Consider the following 17,530-nt stretch of genomic DNA (forward strand, 5'->3'; position numbering starts at 1 on the left):
TCACATTCAAATCTAATTTATTTGTTTCCTTTTTACAAGCAATGTCACAGAGGTCCTCACACACGCCCATAGTAGAACTGCCCCTCAACCAACCTAAACCATCAAAGAAGACAAGGAAAATGTGAGAAAAAATTGAAGAAACCTTAGGAGGAGCAGTTTAGTGCTCCCCTCCTCCAAAGACAGTTGGTGAAAGAGAGGTGCAAAAACACGTCCCTCGCCATGTTTGCATGCGAGTTTTGTCTGGTGTGTTTGTTTAGTGTTACGGCCTTTCCCCCTGGACAAGGTTCGTAACAAAGGTTAACAAGTCTTACATCAATAAAAGTTAGACAAGAAAATTGAAGAAACCTCGGAAGGAGCAGTCTAGGGCTTCTCTCCAGTGTGGATCCTGCTATGAGCTCTGAGATGGCCAGCCTGGCTAAAGGTTTTACCACAGAGGTCACAGCTGTAGGGCTTCTCTCCAGTGTGGATCCTGCTATGAGCTCTGAAATGGCCAGCCTGGCTAAAGTTTTTCCCACAGAGGTCACAGCTGTAGGGCTTCTCTCCAGTGTGGATCCTGCTGTGAACTGTGAAATGGCCAGCCTGGCTAAAGGTTTTACCACAGAGGTCACAGCTGTAGGGCTTCTCTCCAGTGTGGATCCTGTGGTGAGTTTTCAAAGTGGAAGTCTGGCTAAAGGTTTTATCACAGAGATCACAGCTGTAGGGCTTCTCCCCAGTGTGGATTCTGCAGTGAACTGTGAAACTTATATTACTGCTAAAGGTTTTACCACAAAGGTCACAGCTGTAGGGCCTCTCTCCAGTGTGGATCCTGCTATGAGCTCTGAAACTGCTAGCAATGGTAAAGGTTTTACCACAGATGTCACAGCTGTAGGGCTTCTCTCCAGTGTGGATCCTACTATGAGCTCTGAAACTGCCAGCCAGGCTAAAGGTTTTACCACAGAGGTCACAGGTGTAGGGCTTTTCTCCAGTGTGGATCCTGCTATGAACTCTGAAATGGACAGCCTGGCTAAAGGTTTTACCACAGAGGTGACAGCTGTAGGGCTTCTCTCCAGTGTGGATCCTGTTGTGAACTGTGAAATGGCCAGCCTGGCTAAAGGTTTTACCACAGAGGTCACAGCTGTAGGGCTTCTCTCCGGTGTGGATCCTGCTATGAGCTCTGAAATGGCTAGCCTGGCTAAAGGTTTTACCACAGAGGTCACAGCTGTAGGGCTTCTCTCCAGTGTGGATCCTGCTATGAGCTCTGAAATGGCCAGCCTGGCTAAAGGTTTTACCACAGATGTCACAGCTGTAGGGCTTCTCTCCAGTGTGAATCGTCATGTGCTTCTTGAGGCTACTGGATGAGGAAAGGCTCTTCCCACATGTGTCACAGTGATGTGTCTCCATAACTCAGCTCTCTCTTGGTTCTCCGTCTGGTCTCTCTGGATGCTGTATCAAGTCTCTGGAAGCTTGCTTCTCTCTGGTTGATCCCCTGTCTGGTTACTGTTGTTTCTGGTTGGGTCTCTCTCTGTAGTGTCTCTGGTTGAGTTTCTGTAGTCTCTCTGGAGCCTTAAGGTGTCTGTCTGTCTAGTCTCCACCCATGATCAAGTATGATTGTCCAGTAGGGGATCTGGAAGAAACAGTTCTAAGTTAAGCTTTCACATATAAAATAGCTGTCATAATGTCCACTTTGCATATGTAATGTTTATCATTTGGTGAGAGGTTTATGTTTCTCAGGTTTATATTTACTGGAGAAACACAACACTATGATAAAAACGTAACCTGCATAAAACTTATCATTGTAATTTGTTATACTTCAAAATAATAATTCCCTATATGATTAATTACTACACAATAAACATGATATGTAAATAAACCGTAAAATGACTTTTGATTTAATTTACATAGTTACAATTTTTTTTTTTAAATCACTGACTGTTTTTGATCACCCTTGCAATACAGAACCCAGGCAGCAGTGCACACTGTCTTCATGCTGCCCACGAGGGCAGTCACATTAAAGTTCACAAAACCGGAATACGTACCTTGAGACTCACAACACTGTCTGCATCTAAATAACTAAAAATGTACGTACATTACATACACTTTTTACAACGTACTAACATATCCCTATTAATAAAGACTAACACTGAATCTAGCTAACAACACAATGGAAGTAAAGCTAACTAGCTAGCACCGAAATGAGTTTAAAAAAAAGCACAAAGTCGCAACTCCTGGATACAACGTCAAAACCAACGCATAATAATAGCACTTACCTTCATAGCTGTAGAACTGCAACATAGTTTTGATCTGTAAATACATTAGGTCTCAAAATGGTAAAACGTAGGGACACTTCACTTTACGTATCTCCATGATAAACTACATTGATTTAAATCTCACGTAACCGTGGATACAAACCAATGACTTTAAAATACTTTTAGTCAATGGTACAAACACTCGAGATGCAGTTGCACATTTGAAACACCAACCAGGTGGCACCAAAAGGCTACAATGATAGGATTCTTCTCACCAAATCACTGTTGAAACAGTTGACAATAATATCAATATGAAATAAAGTTTATGTGATGGATGGGTTGGTAATAGACCAATCTGATTGCTGGTCATTCAGTTGGTGTTTAGGAACCCATACCCTTAACTACGGTGGCCCCGTAGTATAAAACACCCCCCTAATATGAGTGCATCCCCCAAATGAATACACTCCCCCCAAATTCAAGTCAACTCCCCCCACATAGGATGACTTGCTCACCTCCCCCCAATACAATGACACGCTCCTCTAAATGTAAAATTACATTACATTAACTCAAAACCACATTAAATTAACTCAAAGGAAATGGTTGGTACAACACCTTTGTCGCTGAATGGATGCAGTAACTAATAGGAAATAAAAAAATTGATTGACAGAAGTACGAAATGCAATAGCGTGACAGAGTTACGTGCACCTGGACAGTTGTTTAAATTCAAGTCTTTTTTTAATTGTCAGGTACACAGAACAACACAACGTTAGACTGGGCACTGAAATTCTTAAAACAAGACAACGCAAGCACCTGGCATAACATAACATATAAGTACACGGAACATAATTTACATAAATGCTGAGCTTAAATAAGTGAAACTTCCTAAATATACAGATAGCAATAAATAATCGACTATACTAACCCTAATACTAAAACTTCCTAAATTACAGATAACAATAAATAGTACACTATACTGACTAAATGCACAGAAAACCTGTTTCAACCCTAAAACCTATTCTAACCTATGTGGAGTACAGTAGTGCAATTTTGCAGATCAGTGACTAAGTCAATGACCATACAGGAGCCTGGTGGCGAGGTACAGTGAAGAACAGTAGTGCAATGTTACTGATAGTGCAGCCAGTAGCTGAAAGTGACAGTGTAAGTGACTAGTGTGCAGTAAATCAATGTCCATATCAGTGTCCATTCAGAAGCCTGATGGCCCTTGGGTAGAAACTGTTGTCCAGTCTGTGTGTGCTCGACCGGATGCTGTGGTAACGCCTGCCAGAAGGCAACGGGGTAAAGAGACTGAAGGATGGGTGGCAACAGTCTCTTAGAATCCTGCCGGCTTTCCTTAGGCAACGTGTGTGGTAGGTGTCCTGTAGGGCTGGGAGCTTCCTGCCGATGATGAACTCAGCAGAACGGACCACACTTCGTAGGGCCTTGCGGTCCCTGTCTGTGCAGCTCTCATACCACACTGTAATACAACCAGTCAGAATGCTGTCTATAGTGCATCTGTAAAAGTTAGTGAGGATGACTGAGTCCATGCCAAACTTCTTCAGTCTCCTCAGGAAAGAGGCGTTTCTCGGCCGCTTTGACCACTTTGTCCGTGTGAGCAGACCAGGTGAGATCATTGCTGATGTTCACCCCGAGGAACCTGAAGCAGCTGACCTTCTCCACTTCCAATTCATTGATGAGTAGGGGTGCATGTTCCTCCTCCTGCCGCCTCCTATAGTCCACAATCATCTCCTTGGTCTTGCTGATGTTAAGAGAGAGGTTATTGACCTGACACCATGATGTCAGGGTGTCAACCTCCTCTCTGTAGGCTTACTCGTCACTGTCAGAGATGAGGCCCGCGATGGTTGTGTCGTCAGCAAACTTAACAAGGAGGTTGGAGCTGTGCGTTGCCACACAGTCGTGAGTGAACAAGGAAAACAGGAGAGGGCTGAGCACACAGCCCTGTGGGGTGCCTGTGTTGGTGATCAGTACGGATGAGGTGCGGTCAAAGATTCTCACCACCTGTGGCCTCCCCGTCAGGAAGTGGAAGATCCACTTGCAGAGGGGGGTGCTTAGTCCCAGGTCCACAAGCTTGGAGACCAGTCTGGAGGGGATGTTTAGCTATCGAAGCATGTAGCAAGTACTTATGCAAAAGTATAAATTACGTGTAACTTCACGATGAAGTCTATCACCCCATCACCACCATCACACATAAATATTAATTATTGTGTGGTTTAGGTGTCTGATAGTGTTGACACAAAGTGTCAAGGTAAAAAAGATTTTGATAAAAAGAGAAAGGTTGGGAGGTTGTATCAAAGCGTAGCTAAGGAGCTAAGTACATGTTAAATACATAGGCTACTAATTTGTCTGAGAAAGGGGTTTTATTTAAATAAATATTTCACCTTGTTTATTCCCACTTCTCATGGCACAGGCCCTAAACGAGTCTTGTGGACTTTATTGAATTTGCCTTGTTTCATGAGGCACAAGGCTAATCCTATGTCCTTATGACATCATAATTGATTGACATGACAACAGCATACCATTCTACAAAATTGTACATATATGCATTTTACAACCTCACTGCAGATCATTGCTACATAACTTTTTGAAGGAGCCTACATTTCCAGTCAATTGTTTTATGAACTCACTAGATAATTATTATTCAACGATAGCCTGCAAATCAATCCACTCTCCCACCTCCAAATGAGTGAGTATATTATTTTAATTAATATTAACTGCTGTAGTATTTTTCAAATGCCTTCGAACATTGTACAACATCATCACATGTCACCACCATCTGATTTAAACTCTGCCATGTCACATTTAGTATTTATACATTACATTTACATTTAGATTACATTTAGTCATTTAGCAGACGCTCTTATCCAGAGCAACTTACAGTAAGTACAGGGACATTCCCCCGCAGCAAGTAGGGTGAAGTGCCTTGCACACAACGACACAACGTCATTTGCTTATCCCAAGCTTATCCTACATCCTTATGACACCATAACTGATTCCATGACAACATTATACCATTCTACAAAACTCTACATGTGTACACCATTTTACAACATCACTGCAGATCAATGCTGCATTGCTTTAAAAACAATTCCAGTCAAATGGTTAATGAACTCAATAGTTAGTAATTATATCACAATAACGTGCATATCAACTCCCACCGTGACACATGAGTGAGTATGATGATATTAACTGCTGTAGTATTATTCAAATGCCTTAGAATATTGTAGAACACAACACATTCAATTAAATGACTATAGCTACATAATGATGCATATAGTAACAACATAGTTAAAGATGATAGTTGAGGTAGCTAGATATAAACTATTCAATAATAAAGACAGAAACAATAGATGGATAGACCAAAATATTAATTAAACATGAATGTGTGTGTACTCTCTAGGGTCGTTTGAGGAGAAGTACGTGGAACTGAGCTGTCTTGGCCAAGGTGGCTTCGGCTCAGTCTACGCTGGACTCCGTATAGAGGACAATCTGCCTGTAAGAATGACATAACACACACATGCAAAAATATACACACACACAGCAGTATATCATTTTTATAAATCAACATGTTGTATTTCGCCCCACCCATCTCTTTTGATAGGTGGCAGTCAAGCATGTTCCCATTGATAAGGTGATATTTACAACTGTGGTGAGTGGACCAATCCCCCTTTTACAATTCATATATTCCATTTTAGATTCTCATTCTGAATGATCTGTCATCCAAAACCAGTCTTCCAACGGATAACATCCCTATTGCAGCATGAACTCTAACTGGTTGTCTGTGTTCTCTGTGTTTAAGACCCTGCGTGGGAAGCTCCGCCAGCTCCCCCTGGAGGTGGTGCTCCTACTGATTGTAGGACAGGGTGGGGCAGACATGGCTGAGAAGGCCAGGGGTGAGGAGGTGAGGGGTGAGGCCAGGTTTGGAGACGGTCAGGCAGCAGTGGAGCTGCTGAACTGGTACGAGCTGGACCAAGAGCTCATTATAGTTCTGGAGAGGCCTGTACCCGCCGTGGAACTGTTTGACTATATCCAGGAGAGAGGAGGATGTCTCCCAGAGGATCAGGCCAAAGTGAGTGTGTGCAGACAAGTTCATCACAGCCATCCACCTCCAAAGAGCTATTTGTGAAAGTCAATATTCATCACCATTTGCCCCTCCTCTCCCAACTGTCCATCTTTCTCTCTGTCTCTTTCTCTTTCTGTAGATCATTCTGAGGCAGGTGGTTGAGGCCATGGTCAATTTTCACTCTTGGGGTGTCCTCCACCGAGATATTAAGCCAGAGAACCTTCTGGTGGAGACCGGTTCTGCAGTTCCACGGATTAGGGTTCTGGACTTTGGCTGTGGCTGCATTATTCAAGAAGCACCCTACACCGAGTTCCTTGGTACGTTCCCTACTCTTGTATGTTCTCTCAACCCCCCCCCCCCCCAATCCATATTAAAGAGCAATATATCATCAAGATTTACCTTGATGACAAACACAAGGACTGGAGCAGAAATAAAGAACAGACTCAGTTGCGATTGCACCCAATCACATACGGACACACAATTCCATGTGCGGTTTAACTAAGGTTGTTTTGTGTGTGTGTGTCAGGGACCAAAATGTACATCCCTCCTGAATGGTACCTCCATGGTTCCTACCGGGCGGTTCCATCCGCTGTCTGGCAGCTGGGGGTACTGTTATACAACGTGCTGTCTGGGATATTCCCCTTTCGCACACCCGACCAAGTCCTTTATTGTGATCCTATCCCTACCATGGATAGGTTTTCCAGCCGTAAGACACGCATCCACATGCAGACGAGAAAAATAAACATACACACTCACACAGAGGCACACACATGCTTTCTGTCTGTATCTAACTGACCAGTTTCTTCCACTTCTCTCATATTCTCTGCTCTCTCTCTCTCACACACTCTCTCTCTCCAGAATGCAAGAACCTACTTAAATTGTGTTTGGCAAAGTGCCCTGAAGACCGGCCTACTCTAGAGGAAGTCCTTCTCCACCCGTGGCTGCATACAGAGGAGGAGAGGAAAGCAGAGAGACAGAAAAAGAGAAAGAGGAAGGAAAGAAGAGATGCAGAGAGCAGCAGAGGAGGGGAGCAAAAGAGGAAGAGAGAGCCGGAAGAGAGACAGGATTCGGGGGAGTCTTCGACGGCACTGTCCCTTGAGGACGCCTCGTCTTCGTCCTCCCTCTCCCTGTCCCAGGGCAACACCAAGAGGTGTAGGGTAGATACCAGGAGCCCCAAGGTGTCCCCTAAAAACACCACGGCCACAACAATGACCCCACATGGTACACATGGAAGAGGTAAGACACACAAACACAGACAGTCACAGCCATGCACCAGTTTAAGTTCTCCTGGTCTTCCTTGCCCCTCGTGTTTTCTGTCTGTCTCCGTGGGTGTGTGTTCTGGTCTTAGTTTGGCCTCTCCAGGCTCCCTGCACTCCTGGGTCTCATTCCAATCACCCTTTCTAGAGGTTGGTAAATAACGACTTTGTTATTTTAATCCTGTCTTGCTTTTCCCTGCTTTTGTGTCCATCCCCTACTACTGACAGTGGGATGCTACTGTGCTACTTGGACAGGGGTCCAAGACAAGGACCCAGAGGAGAAGCAGGGCTACATGGAAAGGGAGACAGAACTTGGCAGGTCAGTGGTAAACCTCCTAAACTTTGAACCTCATCAACTGAGTTTTCAGATGAAGCATTGATTCTGAGAAAGGCCATGAGTGAGTAATATTGTTTTCCCCAGGGCCCATGCTGTGTCCACATTCCCAGAAATCAGTGATACAGCACTGCTGCCCAGAGCTCTGCCTGTGCTGCCCGAAGGCTCTCTGCCTGTGCTGCCCAGAGTCCTGGTGCCCGTGCTGCCCAGCACCGAGCCCTCTGCTCCTCCTGAGCCCCCAGCAGAGTCCTGGTCGACTCCAGCACCCCCAGAGCTCGGTGCACAAAAGAAGCCCAGCCTTGGTCACCACCACCGACCCCCTGAGCACCTCTGCACATCCAGACGGCCTCCAGGTCTGCCTCCAGAGCTGCCCCGGCTTTTCACCCTGCCTCCTGGCCGGCCTCCAGAACTGCCCTGGCGTTCGTCCCTGCCCCCCGGTCGTCCTCCCGACCTCCCCACTGTCCCTTTCTCCCCCCATCGCCCTCCAAAAAAACACATTACAAAAATTCAGGAGGAAGGAGGATATCTCCCTGAGGATCAGGTCAAGGTGAGTGTGTTTACAAGTTCATACTCACAAACCCGTGTCTGGAATAATACAAAATCCTGTAGAAAACAATTACAGATCACAGAGCACAGACCTTGGATCCAGAAAAGCAGTCAAAGGACGGTTGGAACAAGGTTCGTATGGAGCCAGATGAACACTTGGACGGAAACAGACGTGTGAATGATTTTGAACAGCATGAATGAAGCTGACAAGTCCATGGAAAATGGACACCTGAATGAATGATGCTAGTGTGGAGAAACAGCAGGGAAGACCAACACACCACTTCATACATACAGTACAGACATGTTCCTTTGGTGTACGTAACACCAGGAGAGAGGAAGACATCTCCCAGAGGATCAAGCCGAAGATATCTCCCAGGGATTTCCAAGCCGTAAGACACGCATCCACACGCAGGAAATGACATGCACACTCACCCGAGACACACATTGTCTTTATCTAGCTGAACACAATCCCCTCCACTTCTCTCATATTCTCTGCTATCTGTCATTCTCTCTTTCCTTTTCTCTCTTCAGAAGATGTGAACCTACAGAAGGAGGCGGTTTGGCAAAGACCTGCCCACTCTGGAGGGAATTCTGCTCCACCCTTGGCTGCAGTGGTCCAGCCCCTCCCCTTCACCTCTGGGAACACACCATGGGTCGGTGTGCAGCTCATCCACTGCCTCACCACCACAGACCACCTGGAACAGAACATCTTTTTTTTTTTCAAACGTCCCAAGCATATTTACTACACACTAAATAAATAATGCATTATATGCTTAACTAGTCTGTTTATTTCTGGGAATTTAAATGTCCAAATACTGATTTCAAATGAAAGTGATCTTCTGTCCTTTTTAGCTCATACTAGAATACTGCCCGTGTCCATGATGCAGATGGTGATTGAGATGGTTGTAAATGAATACAATGACACAAAGGCAGCCATTATTATCAAGTGATCGATACAGTGCTTGTCACGGATCTCGCTACTGCAGTCTCAGTCTGTGTTTGTCGTGTGTCTACCCTCTTCCATGTGTGAGATGTTCTATAGTACATTTCCCTAGTTAAAAAGAACTTCCTCCTTCATTGTTGCTCCCGATGGGCAGGCTAGTGCCTTGCATGGCAGCTGCACTGCCGTCGGTGTATGAGTGTGAGCCTTCCTTCCTGACACAGAACTAATGGGACATCTCGTGTCCATGCCTCAACACCATTACTGTGGTTAAAATACAGACATATAACACTGTCACAAATGAGTCAGGGTTACTTTTCTGCTTGGAGTCCTCTGGCTAATCCCACCTGACGTGTAGTCCAGTTTGCCCATCATCTGGGTGTGAAAACCGTTCTGCCACAGAACGTCCATCATGTGGTAGCATTGGGATCCAGGCACTTATAGTTAGTCCATGACCGGGTCAGGTGAACAAAACAGCCACTCCACATAGCTGAAAGCCCACAAAGTCCATGTAAGTCCATTCTTCCACTACTGATAGGTGTTGTACATTGGAAACCGTACCTGAACGGGAGGGGCAGCAGATTGCAGAGTTGGTGTAGGCATTGAGGAAGGTAGCACCCAGCTCCCTCATGAAGTTTATGTATGGAAGCTGAACCACCTTATTCCCAGGGTCCACAGTCGGTCGGCCGTCCTTTGTATAAAATGGAAGTTACGCTCCAAAGAGGAAACTCCTTCTGTTTCATACCCTCAATTTAACCTTAAAGGGATCCTAGAATGCTAAACCGGGTTTACCTTGTCATAGTTGAATAATGACAGTTTGGTGGGTAAAATGGACATACAGAGAACTTCATGTCCCAAAGAGGTGTCCCATTGACACCTCTTTTCTATGCAGTCTCCCAATTTGAAACTGACGCTGTAAAACGGACAGTTTCCAAAAAAACACAGAGTCAACGTCAACTCGGTGGCTCCACCTTATTTGGCTCTGGTCTGTACCTTTGTCACGCCCCAAATTTTACATACAGCAAATCAATAACAGTTCAGTTGCTTACAATGCTAAGAACAAACCTAACACAAAGTTACGCTTAGTCTACAACACTGAAGTGTGGGTATTACACTAGTATTACAGCTAACAGGTGCTGTTAGCCATGTTGCGCCTTTGCTCCGCAGCTTCGCTAGTTGTAAACCAACCAATCGGCGCACAGACCGTGTACATATTCATGAGCATACCATAAAAGGGAGAAAACCTTTAGTTTCATTGTAGGGCTATTTCACAGGATTGCATCAGGGCGCATAGAACAGCAACCGGGCCATTTTCAGCCCATCCAATGTTACATACCCTATTCTGAGATCTTACGGAACAGTGTGAAATACTCTATAAAATCATTCTATGACCCCTTTAAGGTATTCTGCATAAATAATGCAGTGTGGTAAACGTATCAAACTTTCAATTTTTCATTGATAAACTACCACTCACTGTTGGGCTACACCGGTCAACACAATGTTAACGGTTACTTACAAAAGCAAGGTAGAGGGTTCCCAGGTTACAAAGGTGACATTTTGTCATTTATTAATTTGTTTGTTGATTGATCGATTCACTTATCTTTCATGCACCTTGTTTAGTATATGTCATTGATGCTCCATTCATCCACTGGCTCACCACAACGTTGTTTACTCTCTTCTTCTTTATATTCTCTATACAAATAGTTGCCAGAGAATAGACACATCATAAAGTTTGCAGATGACACGCCCATAGTCAGCTTGCTGAAGGGAGGGGTCGTGGATCTGGGTCATGGGCTTGTTGTCAATGACTTTGTGTCATGGTGTAAGGAGTTTCACCTTGAACTGAATTCGTCAAAGACCAAGGATATGATTACTGACTTCAGGAGGTCGGTGCCCATTCCCAGATTCTATTGAGGGGATTGAGATTGATTTGGTTGAGAAATATAAATATTTGGGTACTGCGTTTGAAAACAGGCCGTGCTTTCAGACCAACACACATGCCATCTCTAAGAAGGTACAACAATGTCTCTATTTCCTGAGAAAAAGGAACTATTTTAAGGTGTACACCAAAATGATGACTCTGTTTTATAGAACTTTTATTGAGAAGGTGCTGACCTTTCGTGTTTAGGTGTGGTATGGGAATCTGAATCTGGCGAATAAGAACAGGCTTGATCGGCTTGTCAGAGGGGCCAGTAAAGTCATTGGGGTAAACCAAGTTTGGCTCTCTGAGCTTTATGTTTGGCAGATCGTAAGGACGACCCAGGCCATATTGGCCATCCCCTGAAAGGGGTGTTTGAGCTCTTGCCTTCAGGAAGATGGTAAAGAGTTTCCACCCACAGACTAGAAGACTTGGGGACTCTTTTGTTTGTTTTGCTATTGGGAGGAATGACACTGAGTATTCATTGATGGAAACTGTTTCTGGGTTTCAATATTAAGTGATCCTTGTACTGTACTGTATTGTGTTGTTGTCTCTGTGTGGTGTCAGATATGCTGTTTATGTAGTATTTATGATGGATTTAATGTGTTTTAATACCTGTCTACAAACAAATTTCCCCTAGTGGGAAAATGGACTTGACTTGGATACAAACCAACGATCGTAAAATATTTCAAAGTCAATAATACAAACACTTGAGATGCAGTTTGACATTTGAAACACCAGGTGGCACAAGGACGGTAAAAAGGCTGCATTGATAGGCATGCATGCATATTCATATTTTCATTCATTTTCGTATTAAATCACACACTTGAACTGTTTAGACCAAATTGAAGAAAAGTGCTTTCTAATTACATAAATGTATGCGTGATTATTTAAGGAAAATTATCCTTTATCAAGTAGATTTCAAACAACAATTTTTACAATAACCTCAGTCCGTACAACTTAATTTCCAACCACTTTTATTACAAGATATAGGAACACTTAGAGCATATGAAATATATATAAGTATGTGGGCAGTGTAGAACAGCAAATATATCCTTTTGTTTAAAAGTTATGACCATTCTAGTGATAAGTGGAATAACCGGAATTCCCCCCCCCCCCTACTCTTCATAACTAAAAAGGTTCAACTTTTTTCCACAATCAAATTGGCCAAACAAGTAATAGATATTTAGCTACCTAATGTTTATTTAGCAAGTTTCACAGATATTCAAATCAAATGTATTTGTATAATAACCCAAGTTCTCTCAGGTGGTGACGGCTAGGAAAGCTTGGCCCCAGACATCACTGCTTTGTTGTTTTTTTTATTGTGAACACGCAGGTGACTCTTCAGATGGTCATTTGTTTTACCTGAATAGTCACAGAGGTCACAGCTGTAGGGCTTCTCTCCAGTGTGGATCCTGCTGTGAATTGTGAAACTTCTATTACTGCTAAAGGTTTTACCACAGAGGAAACAGATGTAGGGCTTCTCTCCAGTGTGGATTCTGCAGTGAACTCTAAAACTTCTATTACTGATAAAGGTTTTACCACAAAGGTCACAGCTGTAGGGCTTCTCTCCGGTGTGGATCCTCCTATGAGCTCTGAAATGGGCAGCCTGGCTAAAGGTTTTACCACAGACGTCACAGCTGTAGGGCTTCTCTCCAGTGTGGATCCTGCTGTGATCTGTCAAACTGCTAGCATGGGTAAAGGTTTTACCACAGACGTCACAACTGTAGGGCTTCTCTCCAGTGTGGATCCTGCAGTGAACTGTGAAACTGCTAGCATGGGTAAAAGTTTTACCACAGAGGTCACAGCTGTAGGGCTTCTCTCCAGTATGGATCCTGCTGTGAACTGTGAAATGGCCAGCGTGGCTAAAAGTTTTACCACAGAAGTCACAGCTGTATTGCTTCTCTCCAGTATGGATCCTGCTGTGAACTGTGAAATTGCCAGCGTGCCTAAAGCTTTTACCACAGACGTCACAGCTGTAGGGCTTCTCTCCAGTGTGGATTCTGCGGTGATGTGTCAAACTGTTAGCACGGCTAAAGGTTTTACCACAGAGGTCACAGCTGTAGGGCTTCTCTCCAGTGTGGATCCTGCTGTGAATTCTGAAATGGCCAGCCTGGCTAAAGGTTTTACCACAGATGTCACAGTTGTAGGGCTTCTCTCCAGTGTGGATCCTCATGTGCTTCGTGAGGCTACCGGATGAGGAAAGGCTCTTCCCACATGTGTCACAGTGATGTGTCTCCATAACTCAGCTCTCTCTTGGTTCTCTGTCTGGTCTCTCTGGATCCTGTATCAAGTCTCTGGAAGCTTGCTTCTCTCTGGTTGATACTCTGTCTGGTTACTGCTGTTTCTGGTTGAGTCTTTCAATAGTTGAGTCTCTTTCTGTAGTGTCTCTGGTTGAGTCTATGTAGTGTCTCTGGAGCCTTAAGGTGTCTTCTCTGTCTAGTGTCCGCCCATTATCAAGTATGATTGGCCAGTAGGGGATCTGGAAGAAAGAGTTCCAAGTTAATGAGAACTCAGCTTTCACATATACTCAACATCTGATAACCAACTGGCCTGAATACGTCCACTATTGCAAACATTGTACATTTAAACATTAAGAAAAAAATCATGCATTAAATACAAAGCATCATGACACTTTCTATGATTTGAAATTATTCATTATCACACTAGCATTTAATGATCACGCCACACAATTACACTGCACTAAACTGTAAGTAAAGTTACAAAAAAAACTTTACCAATATAATATAATTGCTGCAGTAAAGGCTTAATTTGCAACAGGACATTACTTCAAGAAATATGCAATATAGCTTCAATTTAGAGTATTACCCCTAGCTCTGGCCCTTCTCAGAGTGCCACCACACATTCTAACTCCTCTCCATCTCCCTTGTCCCACTCCTCTCTCTTGTCCTGGTACTTGTCGTCCTCTCCCTCACCCTTGTCCTGGTACTTGTCTTCCTCTCCCTTGCCCTTGTCCCACCACCCTCTCCCTTGTCCTGGTAGTTGTCTCCCTCTCCCTTGTGCAGGTATTACTGTATTCTTACTTTCTTTGTGTTGCTCTATATTGTTCTTTTTCCACACAAGATCAGCCCAAAGAGGTCCTCTTTACTGTCTATACCATATGGTCATGCAATTGAAAGAACCTCAACACCTGAGTGTTTCATAGTTGGGAATCAGCTGTGATTTTCATTTGCTAAATGACTAAATGTAAATTTACAGTATTTGCATAACTTCAGCTGTTTCTCCGTAGCAATGGAATAAACTACAAGGGACATATCTGTGTTTCAATTCACAATATAAACAGCTGTTCACTGTGACTTTAGCCAATAATTTAGGTTTTGAACATGATGTCATCTGTTATCTGTGTGAAAGCATTGGTAAAGTGGGCAGTAAAAATCGACTGCTTTGGTCTTGGTTGAGCTTGTGTGTAAAAGAAGTTCAAGCATTTAAAATGTGTGTTTACTCTATGCATTTTGTGTCAAATCAACAAGAAATGTGTTAATTGTACAGCCTACACAGACGGCTGTTGTGCTAACAGTGTTAAGAGTTTAGGAAACTTGCTAAAGGTATTGAAAAAACTCATAGCGATTGTAAAAAACTTTAATAGGGAGTGGACAGGCTCTCCTGTCTCACGTTTTTTTTTTTCAGAAACGGAAAAACTGATTTTGACTTGTTAGTTTGTTATTTCGTCTCTTACACATAAACCGTAAAACTACTTGATATTTCTTTTTTTCTCACGTGGGTGGAGCTAAACGTGAAAGGCCTGTCATTGGCCAAATGTATAGTCAGCACTACTTGTTTCTTTCAAAGTAGAACATTTCCCCTTTAACTTGATCATTATAACCAACCCCAATTCCTCAAAAGTTGGGAAGTTGTGAAAAATTAAATAAAACACAGAATACAATGATTTGCAAATCTCATTAACCCAAATGTTATTCACTACAGAAAACATATCAAATGTTTAAACTGATGTAATGTAAAATTAATAAAGGAAAATATACGGTGATTATTAATTTGATGGGAACATATCTCAAAAAGGTCAATGTTCACCACTGTGTATCATTCCCTCTTTTAACAACAGTCTGTAACTGTCTGGGAACTGAGGAGACCGGTTGCTGCAGTTGTGGGAGAGGAATGTTGTCCCTTTTGTGTCTGATACAGGATTCTTACTGCTCAATGGTCCTGGGTTTTCTTTGTCATATTTTGTTTCATGATCCACCAAATGTTTTTACTGGTGAAAGGTCTGGACGGCAGGCAGGCCAGTTTAGCCAACTCTTCTACTACGAAGCCATGATGCTGTAACAGATGCAGGATGTAGTTTAACATCTCTTCCTGAAACATGCTAGGCCTTCCCTGAAAAACATTGCTCTAAACCTGTATATACCTTTCAGCATTGATAGTGCCTTTCCAGATGTACAAGCTGACCATTATATAGGCCCTAATGCACCCCTATACCATCAGAAATTAAGGCTTTTGAACTGGCGCTCCCAACATTGCCACGGGTATTCTCTTGTAATACCCCAGGCAATTTTATTTTCCTTATTTCAGTTGTTTATACGCTTATATACAAGTCTAAAGACAATAGTACTATTATCTGTATACTTTGTACTCTTTCGAGCAATAAAAAAAAAAGAGTGTCGGAGCTAGGAAGGCGAGCCACTGTTCTGCGCAAGACCGGACGAACCGGAACTGAAAAGATGGCGCGGTCCGTTTGGCATTCTTGCTTGCCTCACTGCGCCACTGAGCACTTTTCATAGAAATGAATGGGGACGACATCTTTAAAGAGCAGTGTTGGTGTCTCTATTAAACTACAGTATTTAAGTATATGCTTCGGGTACGAGTCTTAGGATCATTTTTCATGTGATCAACATTAGCTCAGAAGAGGAAAGGATTTGTTTACCTTATTCACTTTTGCGTGACTGCTAGGTTTAGTATAGTGAGACGTAAATAAGATTTGTTCACAAGTGATAATTACAGGTTTTGTTATTTGTACTTTTCTCGACCACGAGAAAATGAACAAATCTCACTTTGAGAGGACTCGTTACTCCCGAGTCATACTGATTCGTTCAAATTGAAGGAACATGCTGCAGCAATACAGAAGCACACTAGCTTTATGCTGCACGAGGGCGGTCAAATTAAAGGTTCACAAAACTGAAGTACGTACATTGAGACTCACAACACTGTCTGCATCTGAATAACAAAAAATAATACATACACCTTTCCCAACGTACTACATATCCCCATTATAAACAAACATCTAGCTAACAACACAATGGATATAAAGCTAGCTAGCTAGCACCAACATTTTATGATAGCACTTACCTTCATAGCTGCCTGTTAGAACTGCAACAGAGCTTTGAATTTTCAATACATTAGATCTCAAAATGTCAAAACGTAGGGACACTTAATTATCTCCACGATAAGCTACATTGATTCAGAGCTCACGTAACCGGGGTTAGTGGATACAAACCAATGACTGTAAAATAGCCTACGTTTTAAAGTCAATGATACAAACACTCGACATGCAGTTGCACATTTGAAACACCAAGTGGCACCAGAACGGTAAAATGCTACAATAATAGGATTCTTCTCACCAGATCACTGTTCATACAGCTGACAATATGAATTACCGTAGTTTACATTTCATACTGGTTGAAGCTGTTTTCTTGTGGGTCAAGATGGTAGCCTTGGTAACCACATTTGAGAAAAAGTTGACCAAATGTGTTCCTGCTTATGTAGTTTATGTGATCCATTGGCTGGTAAAAGACCAGGGGTGCGTTTCCCGATAACGATGGATCGTAGCTGTTACGAGGGTTCTCTACGATGAAAATAACGATCCATCGTTATTTCTTACGTGCGTTTCCCGAACATGCTCGTAAGGAGAACCATCGTACGTAGGCTATCTCTTAAATTGCACTTAACAAGACGCTGTCCATTGTACTGAAATGTGATTCTTCTGACGCAACTTGAAGACTTTAAAAATAAAACGTTAACCAAAATATTTGACGAATTACGGTAGACAAAAAAATATTTTCTGTAGCTACAGAAAACTTACATTTATTATAGGCTACTTATTTGAGTACTTTTCAATGTGATGCTACATAAAGGTAAAGACAATAAGGTGAACGTGCAAACTATGCTGCATCTGAGTTTTACACCGGTGTTAGGACCTTGCAATCAGCGACACAGGACGCTAAATACCAATAGGACGTCTTGGAAAGTAAGTGGGCTCG

The 17,530-nt window shown here is 43.0% G+C and overlaps 2 protein-coding genes across 2 annotated transcripts; one reads left to right on the forward strand and one right to left on the reverse strand.

The window, feature by feature from the left end:
- Window positions 1-360: 360 nt before the first annotated feature.
- On the reverse strand, window positions 361-16,870 carry LOC124486558 (zinc finger protein 658B-like). The gene is made up of 3 exons (XM_047048249.1): window positions 16,620-16,870; window positions 12,628-13,779; window positions 361-1,320 (listed from the first exon to the last, which is right to left on the reverse strand). Exons 2-3 carry the CDS (start codon window positions 13,537-13,539, stop codon window positions 361-363), a joined length of 1,872 nt encoding a protein of 623 aa, XP_046904205.1. The 5' UTR covers window positions 13,540-13,779; window positions 16,620-16,870.
- Window positions 5,906-8,427, forward strand: LOC124486611 (serine/threonine-protein kinase prk-2-like). The gene is made up of 7 exons (XM_047048334.1): window positions 5,906-6,309; window positions 6,443-6,620; window positions 6,830-7,009; window positions 7,162-7,539; window positions 7,788-7,878; window positions 7,981-8,312; window positions 8,405-8,427. The coding sequence occupies exons 1-7, from the start codon at window positions 6,001-6,003 to the stop codon at window positions 8,425-8,427; spliced, it is 1,491 nt and encodes a 496-aa protein (XP_046904290.1). The 5' UTR covers window positions 5,906-6,000.
- Window positions 16,871-17,530: the final 660 nt, after the last annotated feature.

The sequence above is a fragment of the Hypomesus transpacificus genome, chromosome 24 (assembly GCF_021917145.1).
Source record: "Hypomesus transpacificus isolate Combined female chromosome 24, fHypTra1, whole genome shotgun sequence".
NCBI classification, from domain to species: Eukaryota; Metazoa; Chordata; class Actinopteri; order Osmeriformes; family Osmeridae; genus Hypomesus; species Hypomesus transpacificus.